Raw genomic sequence first — 14748 nt, forward strand, 5'->3', positions numbered from 1 at the left:
TATAATTGGAGAAAAGAGAATGTATCTTGGCCTTAAATTAAGTTGAAATCACATGTAAGAAGATAAGAATACATAATAGATTTTCCTATCTGTTCTTTATAGACCATCATGTTCAGAAGTGAGAGACATAGAGAAACAAATTGGTGTGTGTGTGTGTGTGTGTGTGTTGTGTGTTCAGTGTATGTCAGGTGCACACATGGAGACCAGAGGAGGACACTAAATGTCTAGCTTTATTGCTCCTACCTTATTCCCTGGGGATAATTTCTCTACTGACCCTGAAGCTAGGCCTTGGCCAGCAAGCCTCAGCAATCCTCCTGTCTCAGAGTCCTCATGCCCTCAGTGGGAGTTTTCATGTGGGAGCTGGGATTTGAAGTCAGGTCTTCAGGCAGATGTTCTTACCTGCTTAGCCCACTTGGTCCTGTAGTAGTGCTGGAATGAAGACTCAGCATCTGGCCATGTTTCTCTGTGCCTTTACCAAATACAGAATTACTTGGACAACTTCTGGCCGGATTTAAAGGCTGCCCATGAGCTCTGCGACTCCATCCTGCAGTCTCGCCGGGAAAGGGAGAGCGAAAGTCAGGAAACCCATGGGAAGGAGTACCCGGAACACCTTCCCCTGGAAGTGCTGGAGGCAGGCATCAAATCCGGACGCTACATCCAGGTGAGGGTGGCAGTGAAGGGCAGGTGTCAGTACAACCAGCATTTTTTTTTTCTCTTCTTAGCTTGCCTTTCACACCAGGGCTCTGAGTTCAATGCCTGTCACAAGATGAGCTTGAATAAGCAGAGCTACCCGGTTCATTTTTCCATAGTCCTTAACTGTCTAGTTCTAAGCTGCTCAAGTGTCACACAGTGCGGGGTAGCCTTCTGTCACTGGGAAAGAAATGCAGTTTTGAATGCGGGTGTGGACGTGGCAGCAGCAACATCACATCTGTGAGTTTGTCTTCCTCCTTTGCCACTCTTCTGCCCCTCGAAGGAGGTCTCAGGTGCTATCGGAGCTTGGGGAAGGGTTTGGGAAAGGACCTGGATACAGTAAGTAGCTCCTCAGCCTTGGTCACTTTACCCACATTCATTTCCTGTTTCTTCATGCGGCTGTGTGTGGTCTTGTGTGTCCCCCATAGTCAAGATTTAGAACTACTCTGCTAAGGATTTTGTCTTTCTTCCTTTTCTTTCTTTCTTTCTTTCTTTCTTTCTTTCTTTCTTTTTTGCTCCAGACAGGGTTTCTCTGTGTAATAGCCCTGTCTCTCCTGGAACTCTTTTTGTAGACCTGGCTGGCCTTGAACTCACAGAGATCCACCTGTCTCTGCCTCCCAAGTGCTAGGATCAAAGGCATGCCCCACCACTGCCTGGCACAGATTCTGCATTTTTAGCAGGCTACTCAGAAGTCTGTTTGGGGCCAAAGGTTGAGTGTGCCGTGCTGAAGTCCCTGCCGTAGTGTAAGGAGCGTGTCCTGCCCTTGGTGCAGCTGCAGAGTAGTTCAAGCTAGCAGCGTATTCTCTCAAGAAAAGGCACTCTAGTGGGAAGACAGGGACCACAGTCTGCTAAGAATATGAAAATATTTTCATAACTTTTTGAAAACTGGGTCAAGAAAGAACTATGTTCACACTGATTTTTGCTTACAATTCTAGGGAATTCTGAACGTCAACAAGCACAGAGCTCAGATAGAAGCTTTTGTTCGCCTACAAGGAGCCAGCAGTAAGGACTCAGGTTCGGTACCAACCACACACATTTCCATGCTGCTTTTTTAATTCTGACATTATATGGTAAAGAAAGCAAGTTGACGTGTCGTGCAGCCTTATATGTATTGGCATTTGTGGATTTTAGGGGTTTCCCCCTTAGGTTTTTGTCCAAATTTTGTCCACAATTTGGGGGGGGGGGGCAGTTAGTGCTAGGAATTGAACATAGGACTTTGCTTGTGTTATTTGTCTATCATGTGCCTTTAATTCCAGCACCTGGGAGGCAGAGACAGGGTCTCTGAGAGTTTAAGGAGAGCCTGATCTGCAGAAAGAGTTCCAGGGCAGCCAGCACTATGGAGAAAGACCCTGTCTCAAAAAAATAAAAAGATCAAGATAGCTTAAGATCCTGTAGTACTGTGCCTATCCCCGGATGCAGGTGACACTGCACGGCCATCACCGCAGACGCTCCAGACCCTGTGTATTCACACAGCTGTCACCCGCTATAGCTGCGATCTTGCTGTGCTGTGGGTTTTAAATTATTCCTCCTAGGCAGCCACAGCCCTGACTTCTGGTTTGTTGCAGTATGCTTAAGCTGCCATACAGGGGAAGGAAGCAGCCTCTCTGAGGTCCCACTGCTAACCTGTGCGGCTCAGCCTGCAGCCCAGGCTGTGTTGTAAGAATTCCTCTGCACTGCCTCTGTGTGCTCTCTTGTGGTCATGTTTCAGGCAGATTGGGGGAAACAAAGCATGAAAGGAAGAAGAAACCTTGATGGTGCAAATGGGTGGTTGAGTAGAAAGAGGCTGAGTAACAGTGGCTCCCAGGGCCTTTGTTCATCAGCTCCTCTTCAGGTTTGCATCCCATGTGTGCGCTTTATATGCACACTGACCACTCTTTTGTCTACACAGTACCCTGAAAGAATTGAGCATAAATCCAGTGTAAGCTCAGTTACATGCAGGAGAGTAATACCTACTTTGAAAGGTGATGGGATAGAGAAAGATTCAAAACAAAATAGCAGAAGAAGGGTGAAGAGTGATCGTTATACATTATGTACCTGAGTGAGACTGTCAACAAATTTAAAAACTTTTCAAAGAAAATGATGAAGGGGACCTTGCATAAGCACATCATCCAGTGTGCCATGGGAGTAGTCTTAGTTTACCCCCAACCTGCGGAATACAAGAAGTTTAAGCCAAACATGGTGCCACCTATAACCCCAGAGCTCAGTAGATTGAGACAGAAGGGTCACAAGTCTGTGGCCAACCTGGTCTACACAGAAAGAAAGAAGCTGTTTGACATTCCCTTTAGAAGGAAGAAATTTGTTTTGGAGTGTGTGTGTGTGTGTGTGTGTGTGTGCGCGCGCGCGTGCACTTAAAGTAATAGAACTAACTGAATAGAGATTATATATATATATATATATGTATATATATACATATATATGTGTGTATATATATATGAAGGATTTGTTAGATTGGCTTACACACATAGTCCAGGTAATCCAACAATATCTGATTCACACTGGAGAGCCTGAGAATCCAGTAGCTGCTCCTTTCATGAGCTGGTCATCTCAGCAGTCCTGATCTGGCACTGAAGGCCTGGAGGATTCCTGGAGAGCCAATAGTCATCTGTCTGCATTGGAAACCTGAATAAGTTAGTTCTAACCCCAGTGAAAGATACTGCAGCAAGACAGTTGGACTTGCCATCAAGGGTGGAGGTAGCAGGCAAAAGCAAATTTATGTCCTTTTAACTGGGCTACCACCAGAAGGCACCAACCACATTTAGGATGGGTCTTCCTGCTTCAAATAATCTGATCAAGAAAATCCCTCATGGGAGTATCCCACTGCTTATGTTATGGTTGATTTCAGAAGCAGTCATGTTGAAAACCAAGCTTACAAGAGAGAGACGTATAGGCAAAGTTTCCTGTCCCAACTGCCCAGTCCTAAATAAACACACAGAAACTTACATTAATTACAAATGCTTGCCCAGTAGCTCAGGCTTATTACTAACTAGCACTTACAACTTAAATCAACCCACTTTTATTAATCTACATCCTGCCATTTGACTCATGGCTTTACCTGTCCTCCAGCTTGTACTGTTCCCTCTGTGGCTGATTGATGTCCCCTTGACTCCACCCTCCTTCCTATCATTCTCAGTTTGGCTTTCTCACCTAACTTCCTGCCCAGCTACCAGCCTGTTAGCTTTTTATTAACCAATGGGAGTAATGCATATTCACAGTGTACAGAAGGATTATTCCACTGCAGAGAGGTGTATGCCTGGGTATACAGGTGCACTTACCATTTTGTGCACTTATGGAGGCCAGAGGTTGATGTTAAGTATCTTCCTGTGTCATTTCCTACTTTTGTTTGTGTGCATGTATGTGTGTATGTGTATGTATGGGTGTGTATGTGTACCTCTGGCTTTATGTGAGTACTGGTGTTCAGAATTCAGATTATTATACTTATAAGGCAGGCTGGACCATCTTCCTAGCCTCCTCCACCTGATTTTTTGAGACAGGGGATCTCACTGAAAGTGAAGTTTGCTCCTTTGGCTAGACAGACTGGCCAGTGAGCTCCCAAATTCTCCTGTCTCCAGCCCACTAAATGCAAGGGTTGCAGACATGCACCACTACACCTGGCTTTTTACATGGTCACTGGAGATCCAAACTCAGACCCTCATGCTTGTATGGTGAGCACTTCCCCCACTGAGCCGCCTCTTCAGCCCCAGCAGCGTCTGCTCAGGCTTGAGATGTGGTCCATCTAAAATGTCTCCTGGTGTGGCAGCTGTTGGCTCACAACTTCTCTGTGCTGCACAGATCTGCTCAGCGACATCCTCATCCATGGCACAAAGGCTCGGAACCGCTCCATCCATGGAGATGTGGTGGTGGTGGAGCTGCTCCCCAAAAATGAGTGGAAAGGAAGAACTGCTGCCCTGAGTGAGAACGACAGTGAAGACAAAGCCTCGGGCGAGTCCCCAAGTGAGCCCATGCCCACAGGTGAGCCCACCCGGAAGTATAATCCTGCCTGATTTTGTTTGTTTGAAACTTGTATGTGTTCATTAGTATACTGTGATGTTTTGATATAGGTATACATTGTTGAGTGGCTAAATCCAGCTAATTAGCATACATATTACCTCATATACCATGGTTTTAAAACTAATCTTTTATATATTTTTATGTGTAGGAGTGTTTTGCCTATGCATGTATGTCTGTGATTGTTTGGTGCCCACTGAGGCTAGAATAGGGTATTTGGATGCCCTGGAACTGGAATAATAGATGTTTGTGAGCCACCATGTGGGTACTGGGAATTAAACCCAGATCCTATGGAAGAGCATCTAGTACTGTTAACCACTGAGCATTCTCTCCAGCCCCTAAACATTGTCTTTTTATGTATATGATGTGCATGTGTGTTCATGCTCTTGAGTGCTAGTGTGCATGCTAGGGCATGCATGTAGAAGTCAGAGAACAGCTTCTGATATTGGTTCTGCTACTGCCTGTTGAAGAAGACTACCTGGCTTTACTTGAGTTCTGGGGATTCGAACTCAGGCCGTCATACTTGTGTGGCAGTGATTTTATTCACTGAGCCATGTCTGTAGCCACCACATCCTCCTTGTGTATGTGTGGTGAGAACAACTTACAAACTACTTTTAGTGACTTGTAAGAACATGAAGCATGCGAGAAAATAAGACATGATCTCTACATTATCAGCGTCCCCTCTCTGCAATCTGTTTCGCTGTGGTTGTTGTTTTTAATGCTGGGGACTGAACCTAGGACCTGAGACATGCTGAACATGTGTTCCCCCACTGAGCCACCCTCAATTCCTCCACAGGTTTATTTACTAGTTTCGCTTTTTTGTTTGTTTGTTGTTTAGTTTTTCAAGATAGGGTTTCTCTGTGTGGCCCTGCCTGTCCTAGAACTCACTCTGTAGATCATGCTGGCCTTGAACTCAGAGATTCCCCAGCCTCTGCCTCCCGAGTTCTAGGATTAAAGGTGTGCACAGGGTCTGGCATAGCCCAGGCTGGCCTCAGACTCTTTGACAACCTTGATGCCCCTGTCTCCCCCATATAATAGCACGAGGATTATAACTATACAGCACTGTATATGGCCCCTCTGCAGGTTTATTTTAACTTGTACAGTACCCACAGAAACAAAAAGCCCCTCTGGGCATTGTGTGGTTTCCAGCTACTGCCTCAGTTGGTATGATGTTTTTTGTTTTCCTCCATGCTCACTCGTCTTGCTTTTTTCAGTGTCTCGCGGGCTTGCAATCTGGCTCTCCTCTCCCTCTCCTCTAAATCTGCTCGTGTCTGATTCCCCAGGGCCCTCCTGCCCAAATACAGGTCACTTCCTTGCACTCATTGTCATAGCACGTGAACAGCTCATGTGTGTGCTGCTCTCTGAAATTCAGGGAGCCCAAGCTCCCTCACCCTCTGCCCTTCTGGCCACCTGTCTCAGCTTCTCTGCTGTCCTTCTCTTCCTGCTTTCTGGGTGTGCAGTGCTCTGCTGGGGGCTTCCTGTTCCATGCACTCTCTAGAGTGTTCAGTCTTTGACCTTGTGTCTCCAGCCACTTTCTTTACCTCTGGTTGCCTATATGGCATCTTCTCCTGAATGTCCAATGGGCATCTCAGCCTAAAGATGCCTCCTAAGCCTCCTGACTTCTGTCCCAAGCCTGCTTCCCCTGCAGCGGTCCTCATCCACTCAGCTGAAAGCTCATTCTGAGAGTTGGACCACCCAAAAGACTGGAATTGTCCTAGACTTTTTTTTTTTCACACATCCACAGATCCTGTTGGCTCTAACTGTGACACATGGCCTGAATCCAGAGACTTCCCAGGCTTGCCCCACACCTCTGTAGGGTCAGGCCTCACTCAGGTGCCCTGTGGCAAGATCATCACCTCACCCCCTCAGTCCTCCTGGCAGCGCTTTGGCTCAGTTAGCAAGGTGCGTGCAATGAGGAGGACCTAAGTCTGTTCCTGAAACTCATGTTTGTAAAATAATCACAGCACTGGGGAGGTGGAGACAAGAGGACTTCTGGGACTTCCTGGCCAGTCAGCTTGGCCAATGAGAGACTTCGTCTCAAAAGTCCAGGTCATTAGTTCCCAAAGAATGGCATCTGAACACACACACATACACACACACACACACACACACACACGGAAAAAGTGTACTTGTAGCTACTGTGGTTATGTTTCCCTGGCTTAAGTGCTGTGTAATAGACTTAGGATGTGTATCCTTTGCTGTGTCCACTAGACCAAGTGAGTGCAGATGTTGAGAGAACACAGGCAATCGTGGAAGCACAAAGCAGGGGCAAGGGTTAAAGACAAGTGTTTCCAGTCATGGTGGTGCACATCTTTAACCCCAGCGCTGGGAGGCAGAGACAGGCAGACCTAAGTTTGAGGCCAGTCAGGGCTACATAGAGAGTTCCAGGACAGCCAGGGCTACATAGAGAGACCCTGTCTCAAAACACAAACAAAAGACAAGGAAGATGTCTCAAAAAAAGACAAAACCTTGAACAGAGCTGGGCAAGGTGGCACATACCTTTATTTGGTTTTTTTTTTTTTTTTGGTTTTTCGAGACAGGGTTTCTCTGTGGTTTTGGAGCCTGTCCTGGAACTAGCTCTTGTAGACCAGGCTGGTCTCGAACTCATAGAGATCCGCCTGCCTCTGCCTCCCGAGTGCTGGGATTAAAGGCGTGCGCCACCACCGCCCGGCTTGGCACATACCTTTAGCTACTGTTTGAGAAGCAGAGTTCTGATGGAGTTCGAGGCCAGTCTGTTTTACAGAATGAGTTTCAAGACAGCCAGATTTACATGGAGAAAAAACAGTAATGAAAACTATTGGCTTTGCCTAAGGTACCAAATCCTGAAATTGAGAAGGTAATGGCAGAAGAGAAGATGGGACAAATTCTGAAAGTCACATTGGGCTCTGCAGAAAAAGGAAGTGCCGACAATGGTTTTTGTTGTTTTGTTTGAGATGGGGGTTTCTCTGTGTAACAGTCCTGGCTGTCCCGGAACTCTCTTTATAGACCAGGCTGTGCTAGGACTCACAGAGATCCTCCTGCCTCTGCCTCCCTAGTGCTGGCATTAAAGGTGTGAACTACTACACCCAGCTGACAATTTTTTAAGAGCTGTTTTTCTTTTTTAAAAATGTATGTTTAACTGGGCAGTGGTGGTGCACACCTTTAATTCAAGCACTCGGGAGGCAGAGGCAGGTGGATCTCTGTGAATTCAAAGCCAGCTTGATCTAGTTCCAGGACAGCTAGGCCTGTTACACAGAGAAACCCTATCTCAGGGGTGAAAAAAATTCACATTCAAAGTGCTAAGAAGGCAGGTCTCCAAACTCATCTGGGCTGCGTGAATGAGCTTGAGAACAGGAGCAGCACATTTCTCATTCACTTCCTTGCTGCTGCGCTCACAGCCCAGAGAGGAGGTAACCAACCAGTCGGTGCTTCGCTGTTTTGTCTCCCTGAAGGTCGAGTGGTGGGCATCCTTCAAAAGAACTGGCGAGATTATGTGGTGACATTTCCATCCAAAGAAGAGGTCCAGTCTCAGGGCAAAAATGCTCAGAAGATCCTAGTCACGCCCTGGGATTACAGAATCCCCAAAATCCGCATCAGCACCCAGCAGGCCGAGGCCCTCCAGGTAGCTGCATCTGCCCTTCTCTTCTGCCTCTGTCTTCGCTGGCTTTTGAGCAGCACTGGGAAGCGTTGTTAACTCCTTTGAATAAGAGGAAATAAATTATTGATGGTATCTGGCACTCTAAGATACTGTTTTTAAACATTCTAAATATATAAGAACCATCCGTTAAGTAGTCCATGGTTAATAAATGAAGGCCAGAGAGAAGTTGTCCTAGAAAGAGCTGTGTAGGACATGCTGAGTGAACATACATTATCCTGCTGTCCAACCCCAAAACTTTCGATACATGCAGTCTGCCAACACTAACAAGCTTCCTTCCAGGGAAAGATCCAGAAATATGATCCGAGTGTCCCGCAGGGATGATATAGTACGACTTCAGAGATCGATTATCCATACAGGACTGGAGTGCCAGAGAGCGGGCAGATACTAACTTTTACTTGGGGCAGAGAGCAGAGGCAATTCCTGACTTCATTGCCTGGTGTTTGGCAGTTTGTAAATGAGACTAAAGTAGAATGTCCCCAGCCCTTTCCTGGAGGTTGTGCCTTTGCCTCTGGAAGCTTTCTGCAGACTCTCAGCCCAGGTACGACGATGGCACTTTGCATTCTAGGGTGTCTGGAGTCTGGGCAGTGGAGAGGTACAGCTTACACTGGTACCATCTTTCCTGCCAAGGAGCATCTTAAGACTAAAAAGAAATTAGAAAGTAATTCCCACACTAGAAATTGAGACTGTTGTTTTATTTATTTTTTTTAAGATTTATTTTATTTTTATTTACATGTATGTGGGTGTGCCCACACAAGCCAGAAAGTGGGTGTGGATTGTGAGCTGCCTGATGTGAGTGCTGGGAACCAAACCCAGGTCCTCTGGTAGAAGTGCTAGTAACCACTGAGCCATCTCCCCAGTTCCCAAGACTATTGTCTCAAAACTTAATTAGAACCTTACATTATTGGGTTGTACCCCTTGTGTTTCAAGTGTTAACTAAATGTATTAGTTAACTGAAATGTCCCAGTTGTCTGAAGGAGAGAGGTAATGCCTCCCTTCAAAGCATTGGCCAAGCATTTGTATACCATCTGGCCATTCGGAAGAGTGGCAAGAAAAAACAGAAAGCAAAAATAAGCTACTGCAAGCCACTGTTCCCAAATTAGCCTGCTTTTGGTACTCTGTTTATCTGGTTAGTTTTGTTGCTTCACATTGACCCACTTAACTCTAGCTTTGGTTCACATTGTATCTTTTTTCCCTTTGTATAGGACTTCAGGGTGGTTGTGAGAATTGACTCCTGGGAGACAACATCAGTGTATCCAAATGGACACTTTGTGCGTGTTTTAGGAAGAATCGGCGATCTGGAAGGGGAGATTGCAACCATCCTGGTAGAAAACAGTATTTCTGTTGTTCCCTTCTCGGAAGCTCAGGTCAGATTTCTCTTAGATCTTTGGTTCAGAGACATACATTTCTTTCAGCCTTTGTTGCTGTTTTATCATGAAGAAAGAAAAACCTTTTGTGTTTGTGTGTGTAAATTTAATTGTGTGTGCAATACGAAGGCCAAAGGTCAACGTCTAGCATCTTCATTAATCATGCTCCCCTTATTTTTTTTTAAAGGTATTTATTATGTATACAATATTCTGTCTGTATGTATGCCTGCAGGCCAGAAGAGGGCGCCAGATATTACAGATGGCTGGCTGTGAGCCACCATGTGGTTGCTGGGAATTGAACTCAGGACCTCTGGAAGAGCAGCCAGTGCTCTTAACCTCTGAGCCATCTCTCCAGCCCATGCTCCCCTTATTCCTTATTTTATTTTTATTTATGTATGCATGTGTCTGTGTGTATCCATATGTGTAGCCCAAACAGGATATTGGATCCCTTGCAACTGACTGTTGTAAGCTGACACGGGTGCTGGGAATCAAACTTGGGTCCTCTGGAAAAGCAGCAAATGCTCTAACTGCTGAACTATCTTTCCAGCCCTTCCAACTCATTGTTTGAGACAGAATCTCTCACTGAATATGGAACTCACTAAATCAGTGAGGCTGGGAGCCATGAAGCTCCAGAGAGCTTCCTGGCTCCACCTCCTCAGCATAGGGATGATTACAGGTGTACTTGATGCACACCCGGAGCTAGGGATCCAAAATTGGGGTCTCGTGTTTGTGTGGTAAGCCTTCACTCACTAAGTCATCTCCCCATCCCTGAAAAACAACTTTATACTATGTGACAACCAACTGTCTAAAGCTACAGATAATTAGGAACAAAATCTCACCCATCCCAGTTCTGGACCTGGGCCAAACTAAAGTCAGCTCCAAGTGTAGACTAAATTTCCTACAGCCCCACTGCTCTCAGAATTTTATATTTTTCAGCTGTGCTTAAAATGATATGTCAGGGTCTTGTAGTCAGTGTCTATTCCGAACCTTATACCACCATCACCCCCCCCTCCTCTTCTCCCTTCTCATCCTCTTTCCCCTCTCCTCTTCTTCTGCCTCCTTATTATATTTTTATTTATTTTAGACAAAGTCATGCTATGTAGCCATAGCTGGACTGGAATTCCCAGAGATCCACCCGCCTCTGCCTACAGAGTGCTGGGTTTAAAGGCATGCGCCACCACACCCACTCTATGTATCTTCTTTACAGACCCAGCTGAGCTCTGCCTGCGAGTGTTACAGCTCTGAAGGAAAAGGTATCCTGACTGGTCGGGAAGTCAGGCTTTACCTAAAGCTGGGGTGCAGTGTGAGATGGTCTCCCTGCAGGATGTAGCAATCCTGCTCTTAGAGTCATCACAGCTGACCTCTGCTCGGTTCCCCTGGGGGAGCGTCCTAGCAGAGCTACCTGTTTGTTTCCTCTTCTGCTCTACTCAGCTCCCGCCCGAGATGTTACGTCTTCTGCTTCACTCTGCTAAAGGGGAAAAGCTCTGGCAACACTTTTTCTGCTCCATTCCCAAGGGAGTTTCCCAGCAAATGTAACTATTTAGAAGAAACAGTTTTTTGTTTTGTTTTTCTGTTCATTTCCCTTAAGGGAACATCTCAGCAAAGGTTCTGCTCTGTGCCAGCAAAAGATCTTCACCCAAAATTCTTTTAAGAAAGAGATTTATTTGGGAAAGAAGAGTCCAGAAGAGTGGTTGCTTCTGCCAGAATGGGCTAGGACAGCTAGCCACTGAACATGCAGAGGGGCTTATATAGGGCTTCTTAGTGCCGGTTTTCCCAGGGAGATTTTCTGCTCAGGAGTTGGTTGGTTTCATTGGTCAGTTGGTCAGGGGCAGAGTCGGGCAGAGTCGGCTCTGGTTTCAGGGCCAAATTGTGTTTCTTTTGCTGGTCCTTTTTAGCCTTTTGGCTCTAGTTTTAGGGCCTGGGAGTGTTTCTTTCACTGGCTCTGGCTCTACAGCTAAAGTCAGTATTTCTTTGGCTCTAGTTTCAGGGTCAGGGTGTGTTTCTTAGGTTCTGGGTTCAGGGCTAAAGTGTTTCTTTCACTAGCTCAGGTTTCAGGGCCAGGGTGAATTTCTTTCACCAGCTCTGGTTTAGGGCCAGTGTGAGTTTCTTAGGTTAGCCGTTTTTCTTTACACTGGACCTACCAGAGATGGATGCATCAAAAAATCAGGCTCATTATGAAATGTTTTTTGAAACCTTTACAGAAAACAAAAGTCCAACGAATATAAAATGTCAGTGATTTCATCACTTTCTGGTCTTTCACAGTCTCAGAAATCTCCCTTATTCTCTTGTGGCCATATCCATTGTGCACACTTATATTCTATTCTGCCTTCTTCACTTAAAATTGTTTCTATATATTGACATAGCCTACTTATTTTTAGTAGTTAAGACAAATTACCAAAATTAATTTACCTTACTTTGCTTAAACATTCCTCAATTGTTGGACATTGGTAGTGTTTAATTTTTCAGTATTAGGGGAAAATGTTACTTGAAACATTTTTTTAAATCAGTGTTGCCTTTTTTACTCTTTTTTGATTATCCCCATGGAATATAATCCTAAAAGTTAAATTACCAAGTCAAAGGGCATAAAAAATTTAAATAGGTTTATTATATATTGGCAGATAGTTTTCCAGAAAAACATTGCCCCGGTGTAAATTACCATCCACAGTGGATGGGTGCGCTTGTTTTCATTATAGCTTCTGACATAACAGGGGCTACAATAAGAAAATGTTTTAACTATTTTACATTATTAAATTTAGACTATGATTAAATTTTTATGTTTAACATTAATTTCTGGAAATTATTTGTTGACTTGCTTGGCACCTCTTAGTGAAATGTTGGAATAAAATTAAGTTTGAATTAGATTTCACCAGACTAGAATTCTCTCTCCTGTAGCCTACTTAGCTTCAAATTGATGACTTAAACAGGTGATCATAGAGGGAAAATGCCCCAGATTAGTCTTGTTTAAATTATTTTTAAGGAATAAGTTTTTATTTCAGGGAGGGGGGCATGGAGATTTTTGTCTCTTCAGGGTTTGACTTAAGAGCTCAGCTCTGTGCAGACCCAGGCTGCTGTGGAAGCAGGATGCATTGTCACATCCTGTCGCCTATTCGCTCTCGTGAAGGCCCAGGGACAGCTCCCAGCAGGCCGCGAGGCTCCAGTGCCTGACACTTGGGAGGCACCTAATGAACAGAAGAATCAAAAGAAGGCAAATAAGGCGGGGAAGATGCCCAGTCAGTAAAGTGCTTCCTATGCAGTCATGAGGATCTGAGTTCCAACCCAGACCCACATAAAAACTGGGCCTGGTGACTTATGCTTGTAAGAGACCCTTAGGGTTTGATGACCAGCCAGTCTGGCATAATGGGAACATTCCAGGTTAGTGAATAATGACTCTATCTCAAGAAACAAGGTAGACAGAATCTTCATGAATGTCTGGTGCCCAAAGAAGTCAGAAGAGGACATTGGAACCCCAGGGATTGGGGTTACAGACAGTTGTGAGCTGTCACGTGGATGCTGAGTATTGAACCTGGGTCCTCTGGAGGAGCAGCCAGTGCTCTTAACCACTGAGCCCTCCAAGAGAGTGGGTTTTTAGAGAACCTCATAATGCATGGATTTCTGAATGCTTGGTCTCTGGTGCAGATGTGTGAGATGCCAGTGAACACACCAGAAAACCCTTGGAAGGTGAGCCCCAAAGAAGAAAGAGAGCGGAAGGACCTGAGGAACACCCACCTTGTGTTCAGTATCGACCCCAAGGGTTGTGAAGATGTGGATGACACACTCTCAGTCAGAACCTTAGCCAATGGCAACCTGGAGCTCGGGGTCCACATCGCCGACGTCACACACTTTGTGACCCCCAACTCTTATATTGATGTCGAAGCTAGAACGAGGTAACCCTGTTGGAAGCCAGCAGTGTGCTGTGTGTTTGTCTCTGTGCGAGTTTCAGATGGCCAAGACCTCCTGTTTGGACGGACAGTAGTGAAAATCTCTTCTGCACTTTCCTGAAGTACCGCCCTTCAGGAAAATAGTACCTTGATCAGTTTGTGTCCTTTCTTGACCTTTTACCCATCACTTCCTCTTAACTTAAAATGAGCAAATTTTCATATGTAATACGGTGTTCTGTACAGATGCTAGGTCATTATGCTCTCATTTTCTCATACAACCAAGATTCATGTCACTTTTACTTTCTACATCACTGGAAGAATACTCAGCCAAAGCAATGTGACTTGGTCAAGTGGGCACACGGGAACTATTTAATTAGGCAGGTGCTGTGCTTTCTGAGGAGTAGTAGCCCCAGGGGAATCCAGCCCCGATCTTGGCTGTTTACCTCCTACAGCCCAGTCTCAGCAGTGCTGCAGCTGCTGAAGGTCAGTTATCCGCACTGTCATTCCAGGGCCACCACTTACTACCTAGCCGACCGCCGCTATGACATGCTGCCCTCCATCCTCAGCGCGGATCTCTGTTCCCTCCTGGGAGGCGTTGACAGGTGAGTCTGATCGTCACCTTCAGAGCTCTTTCTTCCTTGGCCTTTCAGTGTGCTCTCCTTAGCACTCCACACCTACCCGCTACTCCTGCCCCCTCTCTGGGCTGCCTGCCTCCCGCTTCTATTCCACATATGGCTTCCGGGAGCTTTATTTTTCCAGCCTCCTGCTTTCTTTCTGCTCTCCTCTGGCTGAGGAGAATGCGGCACACTCTCTAGTAGATGCTGCTCTTCAGAAGGCACCTGAGCTTAGGGAGTTTGTGTTATCAGTGAATGCATAGTTAGTTTAGAAGTAGTTTAAAGTTCCAAAGGATGGAATAGAGGGCCCTTCCTATTATTTTTTCTTAGGTACTGATCGCTTATATATTTTTCTATATTTAATGCACACAAATATAGATGTGTGATTTTTATTTTTTTAAGATTTATTTATTTATTATATATACAGTGTTCTGCCTGCATGTATGCCTGCATGCCAGAAAAGGCACCAGATCATATTATAGACAATTGTGAGCCACCATGTGGTTGCTGGGAATTAAACTCAGGTCCTCTAGAAGAGTAGCCAGTGCTCTTAACCTCTG

At 45.4% G+C, this 14748-nt stretch overlaps 1 protein-coding gene across 1 annotated transcript in view; it reads left to right on the top strand.

Moving 5' to 3' along the window:
* The window catches only part of Dis3l (DIS3 like exosome 3'-5' exoribonuclease), a 33813-nt gene that overhangs the window by 11481 nt on the left and 7584 nt on the right, over positions 1-14748 (top strand). The window contains exons 5-11 of the mRNA XM_041679513.1: positions 485-661; positions 1626-1704; positions 4480-4659; positions 8127-8296; positions 9535-9696; positions 13333-13580; positions 14084-14176. Of these exons, the coding sequence (XP_041535447.1) occupies positions 485-661; positions 1626-1704; positions 4480-4659; positions 8127-8296; positions 9535-9696; positions 13333-13580; positions 14084-14176 (1109 nt within the window). The remainder of the gene's footprint in view (positions 1-484; positions 662-1625; positions 1705-4479; positions 4660-8126; positions 8297-9534; positions 9697-13332; positions 13581-14083; positions 14177-14748) is intronic.

The sequence above is a fragment of the Microtus oregoni genome, unplaced genomic scaffold, assembly GCF_018167655.1.
Source record: "Microtus oregoni isolate MIOR12 unplaced genomic scaffold, Mior012 000032F_ref0000030, whole genome shotgun sequence".
In the NCBI taxonomy this organism is placed as follows: Eukaryota; Metazoa; Chordata; class Mammalia; order Rodentia; family Cricetidae; genus Microtus; species Microtus oregoni.